This window comes from Brassica oleracea, chromosome C4 (assembly GCF_000695525.1).
Source record: "Brassica oleracea var. oleracea cultivar TO1000 chromosome C4, BOL, whole genome shotgun sequence".
NCBI classification, from domain to species: Eukaryota; Viridiplantae; Streptophyta; class Magnoliopsida; order Brassicales; family Brassicaceae; genus Brassica; species Brassica oleracea.
In genome coordinates this window covers 10,555,387-10,569,223 of record NC_027751.1, presented here as the reverse complement: position 1 = coordinate 10,569,223, position 13,837 = coordinate 10,555,387, and the positions used below count along the sequence as shown (strand labels likewise).

General features: G+C 37.7%; 1 protein-coding gene and 1 long non-coding RNA gene across 4 annotated transcripts; both read left to right on the top strand.

Moving 5' to 3' along the window:
- Positions 1-1,819: 1,819 nt before the first annotated feature.
- On the top strand, positions 1,820-7,010 carry LOC106342345 (26S proteasome non-ATPase regulatory subunit 1 homolog A-like). Its single transcript, XM_013781253.1, has 12 exons — positions 1,820-2,077; positions 2,555-2,624; positions 2,769-2,874; positions 3,206-3,314; positions 3,392-3,560; positions 3,874-4,343; positions 4,453-4,588; positions 4,696-4,944; positions 5,040-5,260; positions 5,348-5,606; positions 5,694-6,446; positions 6,526-7,010. The coding sequence occupies exons 1-12, from the start codon at positions 1,932-1,934 to the stop codon at positions 6,859-6,861; spliced, it is 3,024 nt and encodes a 1,007-aa protein (XP_013636707.1). The 5' UTR covers positions 1,820-1,931; the 3' UTR covers positions 6,862-7,010.
- Positions 7,011-9,894: 2,884 nt separating this feature from the next.
- LOC106339736 lies at positions 9,895-12,427 on the top strand. Of its 3 annotated transcripts, none has more exons than XR_001269204.1 (8): positions 9,895-10,157; positions 10,249-10,356; positions 10,648-10,968; positions 11,250-11,338; positions 11,412-11,464; positions 11,567-11,911; positions 11,999-12,129; positions 12,210-12,427. It is a non-coding gene; the product is annotated as an uncharacterized LOC106339736 (long non-coding RNA). The 3 variants fall into 3 exon arrangements; XR_001269203.1 differs by having other exon boundaries at positions 9,896-10,157; positions 10,623-10,968; positions 11,275-11,338; XR_001269202.1 differs by having other exon boundaries at positions 9,896-10,157; positions 10,623-10,968.
- The last annotated feature ends 1,410 nt before the right edge of the window (positions 12,428-13,837 follow it).

Genomic DNA, 13,837 nt, shown 5'->3' with positions numbered 1-13,837 from the left:
TGTAGTATAAGTCGTTTAATGAGGATTGTAAAACCCATACAACTAAACAAATAAATTATTGGTATAACTAGTATACCTGAGATTATTCATACGACAAGTACAATTATATTAAATGATACAACTTTTTAATTTTGAAAATCAACAAAAACTTCATATTAAATCGGGTATTCCATATAAAATGGATAAATAAATATCCAAATTGGTATATAGGTAGGAACAAAGCTTCATACATTTATTCGAAGTTTCTCAAATTTTAGGCAGTTACTACATCACATCAGTAAGTTATAACTTATATTTTTAAGGTTTGTTAGATGTGGCCACTTGGATCATAAATCATCTATAGATGTTTAGGCTTAGCTTTAAAGAAGTGTGTCGCCCATGATACATTTGTAAGAAGAGTAAGAGTTTTCATGACGCTGCCATTGTGTTTTTCGGTGCATAGACTGCTCACTAGTCACCACCACAAATTCCACCGATTCAATCATTTTTTTCTACTGGAACGCTGTTCAATAACTGCTATAGACTTTATGTGTAGACGCCAAAGGAGTTGTTGACTCTCGTTCTTCTTCACCAGTTGATTAGCACAAAAAACTCTCGAATAGATCAACAACAATATATTTTAGGAACACTTCGACCAAAGAACTCTGAATCTAGCTATCTTGCATTAAATCAATCTAATTAAACTTAAAATTTGGTTTTCCAATCACTCGGAGAAACCTTATTCCACAGAAAAGGTAAAGAAAGAAGAAAAAATATTTAACACTAAGACTTCAATTCAATTGGTGACCACACTTTAGAAAACAAATAATGGTGAAAACTTATTCTCAAATTTTATATTATTCATGCTGAGTTTTTTGTTAAATTATAGATATATGTTCCCATTCAGTTCTTCTAATTTCTTTATGAAATGAAAAATTATAAAGAAAAAATTCCTTCTCCAATTTAGACGAAAACAGATTGAACACTAATTCATATATATTTATGTTTATTTATTTTTTCAATTGAATTTTGGTTCACTATTTTGTTTATTTTTCTGTTTAATTAGGTTGTCACTAATTGAAGCTGAAAAGAAAGGTAGCCAATCAAATTGATAAAGAAATCGTGACAAGCTTTGGAGTTCGATTAAATTTAGTTTTGCAGAAAAATCTAAGAACATCCAAAACATAAACTGAAAACAAAGTCCACAAATGGAAAGAGTAAATCCGCAATGGAAAGAGTTTAATCGAAAAAAAGAACTCTTTTTTGAAATATGGAGAACAAGAGAGAATAACTAAAGAGCCCTGTTCGGGAACGCGCTAGGCGCTAGTCGGGTGGTCGGGTTGGGCCTAGCGCCTAAAGAGAAAATCGGGGATTAATCGGAAATTATGCGGTACAAAATTTTTAGATTGTTTACTATGTTATAAAACATGTTAATCTTTAATTGTGTATAACATTAATACATTTTCATGTTTAAAATTGTATAAAACACACAAATAGAATATATAAACTTAATCTAGTGTAATTTTCATCAAAATTATGGACATAAATGATATTTATAAAATTTTAGATCAAATAAATAAATAAAAATATTATTAAAAATAAAAAAATAATAAAAAAATAGATTAAGCGGCCGCTTAGGCGGTCATTTAGGCGGTCTAGGCGGAGAAAATCGGATATCCGATTTTTTAATCGATTTGTCATAAATCGGGGCGGAATAGTGACGCGTATCGCCCAGTCGGCCGCCAACGGGGCTAAAGAGTAGATTGGTTAAATGGATATTTAACTTTTTGAACTAATAAAATTAATTATTAGAAAAGACAAAATAATAAAGGAAGGCGATAGTTTTTTTTGATCCGCACATGTCTATATAAGAATTTGATCGTTGATAGGAGGTTTCGTGTTCGTCACCTGAATTGCTTTCTTGTAGGGTTTCGATTAGTGTTTCTACATCAATGGCCGCCGCTATGGTTAGCTCAGCCGGAGGGTTACTGGCAATGCTCAACGAGCCTCAGCCTACCTTGAAGCATCACGCGCTCTCGCATCTCAACAACTTGGTTGATCGGTTCTGGCCCGAGATCTCCACTAGTGTTCCAATCATGTAACTTTTCTTAATTTCGAGAATTAGGTTTTTTTTTTTGTTTCCCGCTTGATCTGCTTTTTTGATTTCTAGTAATGATTGTGGGATTTTGATTAGTTGAGCTCTCCTTGTACTTAAAAATTCAAACTTTTTGGTGAGGCATAGATAGTTTGTAGTGATGCAGGTTTAATTGTTTAGGGTAAGAAACAAAGTGGTCTTCTTTGATATGACTAGCTTTACCAAGTTTCTGTAGTGATATTGTAGAGAATGAATGATTAATTTCATATCCCAGTTTAGCATAAATTTTAAGTTCTGGCTTCTTCCTTGACAAATATATATATAAATTCTTTTCTCTCCATTGATCTTGCTTGCTAGTGGTATGAGATCTAGTATTAGAGGCTGTGCTGGCACATGGATTAGGTTTCGTGAAACTATTAGTTGTTAGGTCTCTAAAGTGAATTTTGCACTTTTTGACTCAATTGCCGTTTCTGTTTGCAGAGAGAGTTTGTATGAAGATGAAGAATTTGATTTGCATCAAAGACAGCTTGCTGCTTTGCTTGTCTCTAAGGTATGATCTACCGTCTCCTAGACTTAACTGGTGTCTTGTTACAGTTTTCTTTCTGTAGTGGGGAAAATGTGTAATTGGTACACTATGCATGATGGTTCGTGATTTGTTGATATCTTCTCTTATGATGATGGAATCTTATCTCAGGTTTTCTATTACTTGGGCGAGCTTAATGATTCGTTGTCCTATGCCCTTGGAGCCGGAGCCTTATTTGATGTTTCAGAGGATACGGATTATGTTCATACGCTTTTAGGTGATGATTTTGACAGCTTATTTCTGTGTTTACTCTTTTTTTTTTTTTTTTTTTTTTTTTTTTTTTTTTTTTTTTTTTTCCTGTTATGCTAGTAGACTCTAGCTAGGGCATTGTTGACTTCCATATGCATCTGAGACAAGAACAGACGAACTTGACTAAATGCAAGAAGAGCATGTATATTATCTGAAAACAAACATGTAGCTTCCACATCCAGCTATCGCTTTCCTTGCATTTGTAAGCTGTATAGTCTTGAAAAAAGAGAGTAAGATGACTATTTTAGTATGTTGCCGGATCAACGTTTACTCTTCTGATGTTTCTGTTATGTTTTCAGCCAAAGCAATAGATGAGTACGCCATTCTGAGATCGAAGGCAGTTGAGTCAAGTGAGATGGTGGACATTGATCCTAGGCTGGAGGCTATTGTTGAAAGAATGCTTGGAAAGTATGTATGCCCACAAATTTTAATCCTCTAGTCATGTTAAGTGCCTCAATTGTTCTTACGTTGTTTACCCCGTGCAGATGCATCACTGATGGCAAGTATCAACAATCTATGGGCATTGCGATAGAATGCCGGAGATTGGATAAGTTGGAGGAAGCTATCACAAAGAGCGACAATGTTGAGGGGACTTTAACATATTGCATCAACGTTTCTCATTCTTTCGTTAACCGCAGAGAGTATAGACATGAGGTAAGACTAATGGTCTCAGATCTTGATTGAATAAAAATAGATGTTCTTGTGCTATTGATTGAGTAGAATAGTCTGGTTTTACATCATCTGGCAGTCCTACATCTTCCTAGTACCTTGTCTGGCAATCTCGTGTATGCTAGCATTCTCTGTTTCTAAGCTGTAACTGAAAATCTTGTTCCAGCTTCTGTGATACCTATTTCAGATGGTCAATGCTTGGATTGAAAAAAAATCGTTTTCTACTTTTGTTTTATCGTACGCACTCTACTTTAGTCTTCATTTTGAAAGGTGATTCTAACCTTTTCTATTCTTTCAGGTGCTTAGTTTACTTGTTGAAGTATACCAGAAGCTGCCTTCTCCTGATTATTTGAGCATTTGTCAATGCCTCATGTTCTTGGATGAACCGCAAGGTGTTGCAACCATATTGGAGAAGCTTCTTCGGTCGGACAGCAAGGATGATGCTTTATTAGCATTGCAAATTGCATTTGATCTTGTAGAGAACGAGCACCAGGCCTTTCTCTTGAGTGTTAGGGATCGCCTCCCTGCCCCCAAAACACGTCCTGTAGAAGTAGCTCAGGCCGTTGAAACAACTGCAACTACAAATGAGAACCTCTCCGGGGATGTTCTGATGGCAGATGACACTCCAGTTACTCCAGCTCAGACAGTTGTGCACGAGACAGATCCAGTTGACGCTACATATGCTGAGAGGCTAACCAAGATTAAGGGAATTTTATCTGGGGAGACATCTATTCAGTTGACACTTCAGTTTCTTTACATCCACAACAAGTAAGTTACTGTTGAAGTTTTGGTATCTCGAAAGGAGATACTTTTTATTCTAAAATCACTTATTCCAGGAAGTAATCATATTCTTCATTTGTAATATTGTTTTCTGTAGATCTGACCTTCTGATACTGAAGACAATTAAACAGTCTGTCGAGATGAGGAACAGCGTTTGCCACAGTGCTACAATATACGCTAATGCGATCATGCATGCTGGAACTACAGTGGACACTTTTCTTAGAGAGAATTTGGTAAATGGTTTACTTCCCCTGTAGTATCTCCTTCTGTTCGAGGTTGACTGTGTGGCTTAGTCTTTTTAACTCTCTTTTCGTATGTTAATTGTTTTCTGAATTGACAGGATTGGCTAAGCAGGGCCACCAATTGGGCTAAGTTTAGTGCTACGGCAGGACTAGGTGTTATTCACAGAGGTCACTTGCAACAGGGTAGGTCATTGATGGCTCCATACTTGCCTCAGGGAGGAGCAGGTGGTGGCGGGAGTCCATATTCGGAAGGTGGTGCTTTGTACGCTCTCGGCCTTATTCATGCTAACCATGGAGAGGGCATTAAACAGTTTCTACGTGACAGCTTACGCAATACCAATGTTGAGGTGATTAGCTGATATCTTACTTGATATAGTCTCTCTCAATTCCTTGTAAGCCTCTTCGCTCAGAGATAATATGTATTGTGAAATCGTGGGTGCAGGTCATTCAACATGGAGCTTGCTTAGGTCTTGGTCTGTCAGCTCTTGGAACAGCAGATGAGGAGATATATGATGATGTCAAAAGCGTGCTTTACACTGACAGTGCTGTTGCTGGTGAAGCTGCTGGAATCAGCATGGGTTTGTTATTGGTTGGAACCGCCACTGAAAAGGCAAGTGAGATGCTCGCTTATGCTCATGAAACACAGCATGAGAAGATAATAAGGTAACGTAGTATATATATATTTTGGGGATGATAGTCCATGGTATTTTGATTTTGGCATTTAATGATCAGCATCTGGTATACTTTTAGGGGATTGGCTCTTGGCATAGCTCTTACAGTATACGGCAGAGAAGAAGGAGCTGATACCTTGATTGAGCAGATGACTAGAGACCAGGATCCTATCATCCGTTATGGTGGCATGTACGCACTAGCACTGGCTTACTGTGGGACCGCAAACAATAAGGCAATTCGCCAGTTGCTACACTTTGCTGTATCTGATGTCAGTGATGATGTTAGACGGACTGCTGTTCTGGCACTTGGATTTGTCTTGTACTCTGATCCAGAGCAGGTCAGTTTCAAATGCTCTCTTTAGTGCCTTTTGTGTTTGCTTATCCTCTCACTAATTGATTCTGTTAATTTTTTTTTTGCTATGTAGACTCCGCGTATTGTATCACTACTTTCTGAGTCGTACAATCCACATGTTCGCTATGGAGCGGCTCTTGCAGTAGGTATATCTTGTGCAGGCACTGGCCTCAGCGAAGCGATATCCTTGTTGGAGCCACTTACATCGGATGTGGTAGACTTTGTTCGTCAAGGTGCTCTGATAGCAATGGCCATGGTGATGGTCCAAATTAGTGAAGCAAGCGATTCTCGTGTTGGAGCATTTAGGCGCCAACTTGAGAAGATCATACTCGACAAGCACGAAGATACAATGAGCAAGATGGGAGCGATCCTTGCCTCTGGTATCCTCGATGCCGGTGGTAGGAACGTTACTATAAGATTACTCTCTAAGACCAAACATGACAAAGTCACTGCTGTTATTGGTCTCGCTGTCTTCAGCCAGTTTTGGTATTGGTACCCTCTGGTCTATTTCATCAGCTTGGCCTTCTCACCCACCGCCTTCATTGGTTTGAACTACGACCTTAAGGTCCCAAAGTTTGAGTTCATGTCGCATGCTAAACCGTCTTTGTTTGAGTACCCAAAACCCACAACGGTTCCGACATCCAATACCGCTGCCAAACTCCCAACGGCTGTTCTCTCAACTTCAGTTAAAGCCAAAGCTAGGGCTAAGAAAGAAGCGGAGCAGAAAGCTAATGCTGAAAAGGCGTCTGGTGCCGAGAAGTCTGTCAGTGAAAGTGGATCTGGAAAAGGAAAAGAAGCAGCTGACAAGGAAGGAGACTCTATGCAGGTATGTTGTCCTCCTCCATAAATGATTAGTAGCTTCTTTGATTAATCGCCTCATTGGTCTTGTCTCCATGAACTATCAGGTCGATGGTACAGCAACGGTTGAGAAGAAAGCTGCAGAGCCAGAGGCAGCGTTTGAGATTCTAGTAAATCCGACTCGAGTAGTCCCAGCTCAAGAGAAGTACATTAAGTTACTTGAAGACAGCAGATACGTGCCAGTGAAGCTAGCTCCATCGGGTTTTGTTCTTCTCAAGGACTTGCGTGAACACGAACCAGAAGTTCTCTCACTGACCGATGCACCAACTTCAGCAGCTTCTCCTGCAACTGGTGCAGCGGCGGCTACACAAGGAACAACAGCCTCGGCTATGGCTGTAGATGACGAGCCACAACCTCCACAAGCCTTTGAATACGCTTCATGATTTTAATTTTCTTTCTAAACTAGTTGGAAATTAGTTGTTGGTTGGTTCTGTTGAAATTAGTTGGAAACAATGATCGTTGAACTTTTTTATACTGCTTCTTGTCATCTGAAACTAGATTCAAGTTCAGCTACGATTTTGTTTTCTTTTAATTATTCTTTATTTAAATTTCAACACACCAGTGTCATTTTTTCAAATGTATGTCATTTTACTTGAAGAAAAATATTTTCTCTGGACGATGCAAAACCCCAATTAGTGGTGGCATTTGGGCTCTCCCGCAACCAAATGACCTGCCCCGTCGCGGGCTCAGTTTCATTCGAGTCTCTGCGGGTCGTACCGCGGCGGGCTGCGGTCTCTGAAACGTATGACCAATCCCGACCCGCCCTATAGCAGCGGGTGTGCGGGTCGGCCCGCGGGCCAGCAATCTTCATCGAGGCTTGGGACCTGTCACCTGCAAGAAACATGGACGAGAGTTAAAACCGGGAAAACGTAAATCTATCTCGAACAGTCAATTTTTTACATTATCAAGTTTTTCAGAACCATCAAGTTATAAACATAGGTTACGTTTGTTATAAGCACTTATAATTCAGCATATATTAATCAAAATAGACAGTGTCACCTGTGACTATGTTCTATTCCGAGGTGTGAATTGGCTGCTATCCCGAGGTGTGAATTGGCTGCTTTTAACGTCACGATTCAGTGTGACTATGTTCTATTCCGGCTTTGCCGTGAACCTCGTTTTGACGCATTCGAGTTTTACTCAGAATTCACTGTCTTTTTATCCTAGAGGTTTCTCTACATCTATCTTTTATGCTGTACTGTCTTATTGTAATGCTCGTAGAGCTAGGATTATCTCTTCTTCAAAGTGTAGTCCAATTGTTTAAGTATTAATGAAAGTTGTGTTCCAAAAAAAAAAAAAGACAGTGTCAACTGTAAGAAGAAGAGTTAAGCATTAGTGATATATTATCAAGTTGGTGAAAATCATCAAGCTACAAGCATTACACGTTTGTTACAAGCATTGGTTACTAAAGGGAATTCAAACCACAATACTACCTATTAAACGTTGGAAAAAAGTCTTACCTCAAGTCCTGAAGCAACCAGAAGGCAGAAGGGAATAATGTCAGTCTCTCCTCTCCTTGTCCAACATCACTCCATCAAACAAGTATCGACGCATGAATTCATGATCATGCATGAAAAACAAAACAAGTGTAAGCGATATTTAATAAAAAAGAAGAGCAGTGTGTTATCAAACAAGATAACAAGAGTGCTTGAACCGTGTTATCAACAAGAATCAAAAACAGAACAATACTTAAGAAACAACAAATCCATCTAATACAGAAACAAAAGAAGAACGACACAATATATATCAATACCGAAACAAAAACAGAACAATGCAGAAACGACCAAGAGTAAAGTTGTGTTGAATTTTTTAATTAATAACTAGCAACCGAGAGTAAGCAGAACAAAAAGAGAGAAACGCTTATACAACCAAGCCATCTAATACATAAACAAAACAGAACAACACAATATATATATATATATATATCATTACACTGTTAGGAAAAAATACTTTCGCAGAGAGACATAATCCAACTAAGAAGATTCACAGAACACATTCGCAGGGAGAGAGACAGAACAAGGAAGAAGATTACTTACCTTCATTATGAAGGGACGAGCTAAATACCTATGAAGAAGATTACTTACCTATGAAGAAGATTACTTACCTTTGAAAGGACGAACAGAAATCTAAAATCGTGTAAACAGAGAGGCACGAGCTAAATACCTCTGGACATGCAAGTCGATCTACTGTATGATCGAAGAAGAAGAAACACAGAGAGCAAGAATCGCTATCGTCATCACCTGTTGACCGTTTACTCTGTTATCTCGGTTAATCACCAAAGAGACAAACGAGAAAAGTGTAGCGGGCCTCAATGTTTTCCCGCATCCCGCTTTGGGCCCGTCCCGCTTCGGCCTAGTACCATCACGATCCTGTCCCACGAGACCCGCAACTAAACGGGCCACAATATCTTTACCCAATCCCGCCCCGCAGTGGGCATTTCCGGGCCAGGCCCGCGGGCAAACCCCTGAATTGCCATCTCTAACCCCAATACATGAGAGTGCCTTGCGTAAGATGGAAGATTCAATTTTCTTAACTGTGAATCAGTCTGTGATGCATCAAGTACGGATTGTGTGGTGATCCGGTCAAGATTCCATATTTTGTTTACAACACCACCTACACGGAGATCAACCTTGGATTCGATTTTAGCCTGGTGTATACCGGTTTTCATTAACCCGGATTCAGTTTATAACCAGTATTTTCCAAAGGATCATAACCAAGTATTCGGTTTACATAAAATGTGAAAGTTGGCAATGTTAGTAGAGACCCTATTGGCTATGATTAATAAACAACGAATTTTGAGTAAAGGGAATGAGTTGAAGAAGATTATACAAATTCTGTGGCTGTAGGACTGGACCAGATTGAACATGCGTTTAAAATTGCAGGGAGTAGGGTTCTTAAGAGAGTTTCATTATTCAAGTTAATCCAACAGCTCTAGGTTACATTATTTGATTTATTATGGGCAAAACATATATTAGAAATATAAAAGAAGTTTTGACGGTTAAGATTTCATGGACAAAGTAATTAAACGTTTTTTGTATGAACAAAGTATTACAGTTTAGTGATTCAATGTAGTGAAATCTTTTGACGGATTTGGATTGTTTTTTCTAATGTTTCTTATGATATTATTTTCCCGGGAAAGCTGCTTGTATTGTTTGCTAATCTTTTTCCCAAAGAGGTTGATATCAGATTATAAAATGTCTTTTACTTACTAGTATCTATCTATCTATTTATATAAATTACAGTTCTCTCAATTCTGGTGCCTCCACGTCATCCGCCAGCTAGATAAGTCATCGCTCCTCATCGCGACACGTGTCCAGTGTGCCCGAAACTCATCGTTTCATTAAGAGGCGAATCATGATGGGCTTTGTGATGGACTAAAGTCAGTTGCTGCGTCTTGGGCTTTGGACGTGTCGTCTCTCTTTCTTCCTTATGCGGCCCTTGGCAACGCCTAAGCTTCTTCCAAATCACTGAAACGGTTCGAGTTGTGGCTTTTCCGTGTTAACTCAAATAAAGCATAATCTCTCCATCTTCTTCGCGATATTTTCTACCTTTGTGCGATCTCGAGTTTTTCACACTTTCAATGGCGAGTCCAAGTGCTGTATCCGAAGATTGGAAATCGGATGACCTTAAAATCTTCTCCGTCGGTGTTCTTTATAGCGGCTACTGGAGCTCATCTAGGGTTGGCAACTTATCAACTTGTCGATTTTTTGTTAACAACAACTAATGACTGTGTAGATTTTTGTTTAAGTAGCTTTTTCTTTTTTCATCAGGTAAAAGATCGTTTCCCTTATCCTGTGGGCTATAAAACTGTTCGAGCTCACAATGGGAGCACATATTATATGGAGATTGAAGAAGGTGCTAAAGGACCTTTGTTTCTGGTGTGTTGCTGATTCCCTTTAAATCTTATATAAGGTTGTGCACACGTTTTTTTAGAATGGAGCAGAGTCTTACTCTATTGATAGTGATACTTCTGACACAAGCTTGGTAAGTGTTTTGTGGTATTGATGTTTATGTTTGCAATGGACGCATAAGAACTAAATAGTGTAATGTTGTCGAATTACTTTACAGACAGTAAAATATGGGTTTAGTTTTCATTTGTATATCTCTGCTTCTTCACCTGTCTTATGATAATCTTTCGCTTAAGTTGGTGTTGTTCATGTGCAATGCAGCGCATAGGAACCATATGTACTGGTGGCTACATATGAAGAGACGCATGACCACTTGGATCAAACACTGACTTTGGATATGGTTCATGGTGTGCATGTATTAGCTTTGGAGAAGAAGAAAAGGGGAATGATGCAAGAGGTTTTGGTTCAGAAATTGACGACTTCGTTACCTACTGATTCAAAGTTTGCTGTTGCTCTTGCGGTTTTTTATATCTTGAAGGTTGATATGTTTACCTCCGCTCAAGAGAAACTTCATGATTGGATCAGTCGCAACCCACCCATAACTCCGCTGAGAAGAACCATGAAGCTACTGTTTACCCCAAGGTTCTTCTCCTTTCTCTTGCTCTCTCTCACCAACTTTAGGTTTCAGATTAATTTGGGATATTTAGTGTGTGTTTTTCAGTTTCTCTTCTCTGTTAATTCTAGCCATCTGAAGAATTGCTTTGGGTATTGTTAATACAAGCAGGCCATGTTGGTAAATGGCCATTGGTTCGTATGGATAATCTTCGCTCAGTTTCTTCTCTGTTAATGGTTTTTGGTTATACTTAAAAGAGCTGGTCTTCATCTGAAATTACGCTCGTCTGTTTGTTTTTGGATTTCATCAGTTAATGTCTATGTTCCGAAGAATAGGGTGACGAGTCTTCATCAAGGTTATGGATTCATTGAGTTCCTTAGGGAGGAAGACGCTGACTATGTAAGTCTTTCTCTTTTCCAAGTGTTTAAACGTCTTTATCTACACAATAGTAAACTTTTCTTTACATTTGCAGGTAATTAAGGTTCTTTACATAATCTCCATGGAAAGACTATATGTGTTACCAAGGTGTCATTATTGTTTCTATAAGCATCCTCTGTTTTGTTTGCTAACAAATTCTCAGGGTTTTAAGTTTGGTAACACTTTGTTTCGTGGTTGAAATTTTATCAGGCAAATCAAGATAAAAAGAGCATGATTGTTGGTGCTAACCTTTAGAAACAAACAATGGTACCACGAATTGGGTTGTTGTTGATGTCCGAAGTCTCCAAGAATCAGAAAGCTTAGCCTGTCGGAGTTGGTCATGTTGATATTAATGCCAAGGGCGGATTTTAACATAGGTCAGCAAAGTCATTCGACAGCAACTACTACGTTGAGAGAGCAGCACGATGGTAGTAGTGAAAAGACAAGTTTAAGCCAAGGTTGTAAAGAAAACAGTAAAAGCTCGAGGAAGAGACACCAGCAAAGAAATATCACAAGTTTATTAAACTAACCAATCTCACTCTCAGTACGTCAGAGGTAATAACACTATAAGTTCATGTCATTTTTTGTTTTTGTTTGGGTAGGGAGGTTCATAAAATAACACTACACTTTTCTGTACATCAGATACCAGCTATGATTGAGTGTTTTGTGGAGATGGTAGCAGAAAGAGTCATCGTAGAATCTGTAATCAGCGGATGATAGCAAAACGTGGTCTGATTTCAAATAGGCTATATGAAAAAGGATCTATAGCAAAGGTAAACTTTTACAAAACTCACGTCCTACTGATATCTAGAACATGAAGCTTTCATTGAATGTTTTTGTTTTGGTTTCTCAGCCATGGAAAAAAGGATGGCGTTTTCTTCTCTTTCGAATAGAAGCTGTTACTTAGAAAAGATGAAAACTCAAGTGTACATATATATAGATATATTTGACAAAAAAAAGTGTATATAAATATTCCAGAGTACATAAAAAATCACAAGCATTAAATATTACAAGTACATAAAAGTCATATGAATTCAAGAGTAAATGTCATTTGTTTTAAATGGTTAGAAGAAAGTTGATTTGTGTTTTTTTTTTTTTTAAAAGAAGAAGAAAATTGATTCAGTTGGAACAATTAAGTGAAAGTATTACTTTGCTGGTTATGGATGTCTTTGCTGGTATGATATGATATGGAAGGTCCAAGATCTCGATCTAAACATTTATTTTAAACCAGTGATTCATATATTTTTACTCCCATTCGTCTAAACATTTTTTTTAAACCAGTGATTCATATATTTTTTATTATACTTCAAATAAGCATTGTGAAACACACAATCTAAACCAGTGGCGCTTGAGGGAATATAACCAATACGTTAAATTCTGGTTCGAACCCCACTGGTCACACGGATATGGGCTATTGCTTTCGGCTTATTTGAATACTAAGGAGAATGTCTATCTGTGGACTGTACCTCCACCCGGGGGTTAGATCTGTGTCTTTAATAGACCCGGGTTTAACCCTTTTTGGTTCCAAAAAAAAAACACACACACAATCTAAAGATAGACAATTACACATATGTGTGCACAAAAAAAAAAGACAATTACACATACCAGCACATAGCTCTCATGACTTGAGTGACTTCTAACAAAACAAACAGATTTAGAAATTGCAGTTGGCAGTCTAGAAGTGGGAAGTCAATGAACTGGAAGTTAGCTACATGTATTCATAAAAAATCTATTCAGTTTAGCAACAAACTCTCCAAAATCACGTTCTCGAAATGTAATCACAATATCTTATAAGACCTTTCTTTAGAAAAAAAAAACAACAACGACAAGCTCAATAGAAACATAATTATATATAACATCTAAAAAACAAACAAAAACAACTACGAAAGATATATACAAAACAAAACATATATCTATTTAAATTAGGCCTGGGCATAATATCCGTAACCCGAAATCCGAAACGAACCCGAACCGAAAAACCTGATCCATTTCCGGTCCGAAATGTAAAAAATATCTGAATGGGTCTTGTAAGGTGGTACAAAACATATCCGAACCCGAAGTGTTATTAACCGAACCCGAACGGATAACCCGAAAAACCGAAAAAATCGAAAAATCGAAAAGATATAAAAAAACCGATCCGAATGTCTAAAATAATATACAATATAATTATATGAAACGTGAATATATACTTCAAATATTCAATTTCATATTTATTTTGATACGTTATCTACCAATAAGTATTTAAAATATAAATAACTACCTTAAATATTTAATTATATATAAATATATATATATATATATCTTATGTTTTACTTTTAAATTTTAGATTTTATTTCGGGTATATCCGAACTGATCCAATATAACCCAAATCCGAATGATATATGATTACTTTATGGGTTCTATGATGTGATACAAAACCGATCCGAACCCGATGTGTTATATCTGAATCCGACTCATACTTGCAAATTTACTAGAATGAAA